At 44.1% G+C, this 6144-nt stretch overlaps 1 protein-coding gene across 1 annotated transcript in view; it reads left to right on the top strand.

Annotated features, from left to right (window-relative positions):
- Positions 1-6144, top strand: part of HMCES (5-hydroxymethylcytosine (hmC) binding, ES cell-specific) — a 10840-nt gene that overhangs the window by 500 nt on the left and 4196 nt on the right. The window contains exons 2-3 of the mRNA XM_015414745.1: positions 998-1194; positions 4892-5035. Coding sequence (XP_015270231.1) covers positions 1012-1194; positions 4892-5035 — 327 coding nt within the window. The 5' untranslated portion in view covers positions 998-1011. The remainder of the gene's footprint in view (positions 1-997; positions 1195-4891; positions 5036-6144) is intronic.

The following is a 6144-nucleotide window of genomic DNA, read 5'->3' on the forward strand; positions in this document are numbered from 1 at the left end:
GCTGATTTGGGTCAGTGACCCAAGCAGTTCTGTTCCACAGATGATCTTTAGCTATAAGCAGGGACATTTTCCGTGATGAAAATGTATTTAAGCAGTTTTTCCCCGTGAAGTATGTTTCTGCGAACGTTGGCTCTCATTCAGTTTTGCCCCAGGTCGTTTAATGAGTTGAAGCTGAACAGTTAGATAAGAGTTCGGTAGCACCTTAGGAACCAACAAGATTTTCAAGGTAGAAGCTTTTGAGATCTTCTAGCAGGTGAATTACCACTTATATCCTGGAAACAAATGAGGATCTTTTTTGGTGTCTGTAATGTTTATCCATTAAAAAAACCCAACCCTAAATTGCACCCTTAAGGAGAATTTGGGTCCCAGGGAAGTCACTCATGCAGTAAATTCTAGAACAGAGTGGTGAAAGTGCATTGAAGTCTGTAGCCTGAAATATGTATATGGAATGTTCACTAGAAAGTAACAAAACTTCTGTGTGTGATAGGGCTGCCAGGTATGGATTGGGAAATACTTGGAGATCTTAGGGGTGGAGCCTGGAGGTGGTGGGCTTCGGGGAGAGGAGGGACCTCAGCATTTAGCGTAGAGGTTAGGAGCATGGACTCTAATCTGGGAGAACCAGGTTTGATTCCCCACACCTCCACATGCAGCTGCTGGTGTGACCTTTGATCAGTTACAAGTTCCTTCAGAGCTGTTCTCTCAGGAGCAGTTCCGGAAGGTGCTCTCTCAGCCCCACCTACCTCACAAGGTTTTTGTTGTGGGGAGGGGAAAGGAAATTGTAAGCCGCTCTGAGACTCCTTCCGGTAGTGAAGGGTGGAGTATAAATCCAGTCTCTTCTTCTACAATGCCATAGAGTCCACCCTCCAAAGCAGCAATTGTCTCCAGGAGAACTGGAGACCAGTTATAAAAACAAGAGAGCTCCAGGCCCCACCTGGAGGTTGGCAACCCGAATTCTAGAACTGGGGCATCACTGATTAAGTGCATCTGATTTCCTTAGGGCACTACTGGAAAATGTGTGGTCGCACAGCAGTTTCTCTGGGAGCAGATGGCATCCGTCGGGCCTGCACATATCGGGATAAGCAGGGGAGGAGGAGACACCCTGAATGGAAAAATGCAGACAAATATAGTCCATCCTACAATAAGTGTCCTCAGTCTATCAATCCTGTGCTTCTGTCCCAACAACACTTCGAAAAGGTGAATCCCTGAATTGTGTTTCGTCTGTATTAATGTATTATTTTTTAAAAATTGTATGTTGGGGCAGATATCTGGTCATTTAAGGTTGATAGATCTGTGTTTTTATCTATGGCTGTATGATCAGAATTTTACAAATCAGGGTAATTCTGTGTGATCTGTGGAGTTCTAGCAAAATGGGGATATTTGTTATGATGTTGCATTTGACAAGGACCAGGGCTTAAAAAAAAAGAAAAAAAAAAGAGGTGCTGGAACTCTCAAGAGGGAAATGAAGTTTTCAATCTGTATACTGAAAACTCATGAACTTTTAAAGATTTTTAAAAAGAATTTTGTCGGTTCCAGAACTCCATTCCGGCGCATTCCCCCAGAACAAAAGCCCTGACAAGGACTGTATTTAGGAATGGAAATGTTCATACTTCCAAGGAGTGCTTTAGCGCCCAAGCAATTGCTTACTGGGTCCCCGGTCACACAAGTGGATTTGGGCCGGGAGAGGGACGGTTCGGGGGTGGAGCAAATGGGCACGATCCCACGGCAAGATCTGGGAATCGTTGCCTGTCCGTCCCCGATCCGTCCCTCCCGCCCAAAACCCCCCACCAAAAAAGAACCACCTACCTAGGTGGTTCTTCGGAGAAGAGCGCCTCAAGCCCAGCCGTGGGATCGCCGGCGCGTCCTTGCACCGGCGCATCCCCGGCTCCTGGCCGAACTGCGCATGTGTGAGCATGCGCAGTTCGCCAGCCTCCCCTTCCCACCGTTGCTTTCTCCCCGGCATCTGATCGTGCCGGGGAGCGACGGCGCCGCAGCTCAGGGAATCCGTGGGATCCCGCCGCGGCGTCTCTAATTCGGTGCGGCTTTTAAAAGCCGCGCTTTGGATGCTTTTTTCCCTGCCGTGTGGCAGGGACCTCTGTATTCAATGGAAGACTTCATGCCAAGATTTCTAAACCATCTTTTGTTCTTGTAGTGGAGTACAGGTTTGATATACAAGTATGAAACTTGTCTAAAGATGTAGAATTCATATCAAATTATTTTAATAACTGCATGGGTCTGTACAACCAGTTGTGAAGGTGATCCTCCTCTGTTGTCATCTCTTCCTCAGAAGTTATTGGTTAGGATATGCAACAGTCCCAGTGAAGGGGTCAGAACTAAAGGATTTGAATGGAGCTGTTGTGCAGGCACCACCGCATCTGTGGATGCTGAATACTAGAATTATGCAGTGTAGTACACAAGTTATTTTTGTTTAGTCTGCATATTTCCAAGTTTCCCATATGTTTCAGAAGCATAAGTGGGAAAAGTTCTGGTGAAAATTAAGAGACACTAATCTTTCCTTTTACCTATAGTCTAAAAACATTGATCTCTCCACTTGGTTGCTGTAATACGATTTCCTTTTTTAAAAATGAATGTGCAGTAATATTTTAGCATTAATACGCTCATGGACCTGTATTGACAGTCCATTGTGTTTTTCAGCATGCCAGGAGGTTGATCGTTTGAACCTTGGAAACGATGCTTGTGCTGTGTCATGAGGTCACTTTTAGAAGCAAGGAAGTTGTTATATTTTGAAATAATTGCATTGCAAATCACTGCACATGTACAAATATAAAAACGCTCATATGATTATGTTTACAAGCATATCATTTTGCAAACGGCTTCCTCTTCCCCTTTCCTGCCTAGACACTCTAGATAGGAGTTCACACAGATGCTATAATGGCTATTTAATTGATTTTTTTTCCTTTGTGAATTTAATATGTGCTGCTGAACAGTCATTCAGTTTTTCCACTCTCCTAGGATGAGTACCAGTTGTTCCCCAAGCCAAGCACAATGGTAAATTAATCTGTCTGCCCACCACTCCTTGCCCTCTGCTGCACCTGCCACTCCTGGACCCCGAACTAGCAGCTGCTGTGCTGTGTTCTGTTGGCTAGGCAAGAGCAATAGAGCATGCTCTCTCCCTCCTGGCAGAAGAAGCAAGTTTGCATTCAGTAATAGTGTGTGGAGGGCAAAGAGGAAGGGGGTGTGCAGCCTTTTCGTGCAGTCCAGTACCTAAGCTATGAAGCCATCCTTCATTGATTTTGTTTCAGTTCATTTTACTATGCAGCAAAAGTACACATTGGTTTGTTGTTAAGTCAGTGCCATATTTTCAGATGTTTTAAACTGTCTATATGCTTGTAAAAGTCAAGGCCAGCAAGGTTTTTCTGATATTTGTGTTTGGTTCCGCTAAAAACCATAAATAAAGTGTTCTAAAGCCACCCGACCATGGTAATACTAAAAGTGAACTTAACTAGAAACTGTTAAAAAGCAGAAGTGAAACCCGTTAGTCTGTTTCAATTGTTTCCACTGAGAAAAATGCAAGCAATAATGGAAGGTAAGCTTTGAAGTGGTTATACAGCAATTTTAAAATCCTCCCCTACTGGAATTAGAAAGGTGCTGGCCTGCAAGTAACCTCTTACAACAATACTAGCCAATTCTGTACAGTCTGCAGCTGCAGGCTTGTGAGTAGCCTAGAGCTGAAAATGTTGCTGAAAAAACTTAGTAAAACTAAATTACTGGTTACAACATCAGTCTTTATATGAAAGCTTATACCTTGAATGAAACTTTTGTTGGTTTTAAAGGTGCCTCTGAATTTGGACATCGTTCTGCTGCTTCAGACCAACATGGCTACCCCACCTGAACCACTCTTTATATTGTCATCTTCAGTTTTTCTGTTTCATATGTGATCTCATCCTGTGGCTTGCCATCAGATGTTAAGTTTGCAAACATTGTATCTTCAGTTCTTTCTGCAGCTTTTGCTATCATGCTGATGTCTAGAATTGGAGCAACCTGTTGGTAAACTGCTACTAGCAGAGAGATCATAAAATACAGAGAGAAGTTGCAGTATCATCCTAAGTGGAGTTCATACCCTTCTAAGTCCATTGAAGTCAGTGGACTTAAGAAAGGTGTAACGCAGTTTAGGATGATGTTGTTGTTGGTCTCTTATAAACATAAAAACAATTTTTTGTGTTTTTTTTTTGTTAGCAGTCAGTGACTGAATTGACTAAGTTGGCTGCAGCTTCCACTATGTAACAAAGGAAAAGGTGAGAAGTAGAAGATCCTTTTGCCCCAACCCAACTAGTGTAGTTTGGGGTAGTGGTTAAGAGCGGTGGACTCTAATCTGGGAGAACTGGGTTTGATTCCCCACTCCTTCACATGCAGCCAGCTGGGTGACCTTGAGTCAGTCACAAGTTTTGTCAGAGCTGATCTCTCACGAGCAGTTCTCAGTCAGAGCTCTCTCAGCCCCACCTACCTCACAGGGTGTCTGTTGTGGGGAGAGAAAGGGAAGGAGATTGTAAGCTGCTCTGAGTGAAGGGCAGGGTATAAATCCAATCTCTTCTTCTTCTAGTGGCCATGTGCATATTTCTCTAAGTGGATGGGGAGCCACATGCACAAACACATGCTGCACATGCGGTTCCCCTCCCCAGTTCAATATCTGGGACTGTGCACAAACCATGCTACTTAAAGAGTAAACTCCTACTGATTGGGATGGTGAGTGAGGTGGAGCATTCAGTCTCTCTTCACTGCTAAGCAGCTGATTGGCAGGATTTTGATTTCTGAAAAGGGCTTTATGAGCACAGCACTGGCAGCTGTTTACACAGTGTATTCGGCAGGAGCTTCTAACTAAATTGTAATCTCTGTGAGTGCTTCTCAAGTTTTCTTTCTGTTTTTGTTATGAAAGGATTCTAGTTCTTCTGAGTATGTCCTTGTAGCCATGCGTTGGGGGCTTATTCCAGCCTGGTTCAAGGAAGACGAACCATCTAAAATGCAGTATAACACTTCGAATTGTCGCAGTGACACCATGATGGAGAAACTCTCATACAAGGTTAGTTTTGTGTAGCCTTCCACATGAAATAACACTTTTATACTTATCTCCTTCTGGCAATACTGTTAATTCCTTCTGAGCAAGACATGAGCACTGAATATGTTTCCCTAGCAGTATTACCCACAGTTGCCCTGGCTCACCAGGTGTAAATATTTCTAAACTCCATGCTGGGAACCAATGTCTTGATGTTCCTGAAAGGGAAGAGCACAGAAGGTGATAGCTTTTCACACGCTGCGCTTGACAGAGCACCCCTGAGCTAACCTGCTGCTTTATTTTTGTGCAGGTTAGGTTAGAGAGGACAATAAGACTGGGTGCATGGAAGGCTTTAGGAAATATGATAGTACAAGTGGACGTTCATGAACATTCACTGAAAGGTTTATTCCAAGAAAAAGCATGCTAGACATTTAACCTTTCTTGCCGCTCCATCATGTCTAGAGTGCACAGCCTCATCAGTCTCTAGACCCAGATGAAAGATCCACTTCACAGAAGTTTGGTGCAGGCAGAGCAACTTAGCCAATGTTGTGTGTGTGTGTGTGTGTGTGATTTGGCCTGTCCTGTATCTCTTATCTTGGTCTTCACTTTTGTTACCTTTTCCTCCTTCCATCCTTCTTTTATACCCTGATTTTGTTGCTCCTCCTTACTTAGAACTGTTGCTTCCTTCCAGAAAGCCACATTAGTTTTGCCTTGTTTATTATAATCTCCAACAAAGCATTGAAACACACAGATGTGAAATCACTCCTTTCTCTGGGATTGTGATGACTGTATGGTATTGTCCTAGCATTGTAAACAAATCTTTAGAAATCCCTGTAATGCTATGAATGCCACAGACGCAATATCTATAACTGTATTCTTTAAAATTTTGCTTTACTTCAGATAATTTTAGTTCACAGCTCCAGTGTGAACGCTCAGTGCTCTGATAATCACTTTCTGTAATCTATATATAATACTACTAGGGAGCAAGGTCCGTTGCGCAGGGGGATACAACGGGCAGCTAGCCCCCCCCCCGTCGCCTCCTCCTCTCTGTCCCCCGCACGGCTGTGGTGGGGGCGGGGAGGGGGGGAGCTGGCGAACGGAGCCTCCAGGCCCCATTCGCCGGCCTGTGGTGGGGG

The sequence above is a fragment of the Gekko japonicus genome, unplaced genomic scaffold, assembly GCF_001447785.1.
Source record: "Gekko japonicus isolate JY-2015 unplaced genomic scaffold, Gekko_japonicus_V1.1 scaffold1532, whole genome shotgun sequence".
NCBI lineage: Eukaryota > Metazoa > Chordata > Lepidosauria > Squamata > Gekkonidae > Gekko > Gekko japonicus.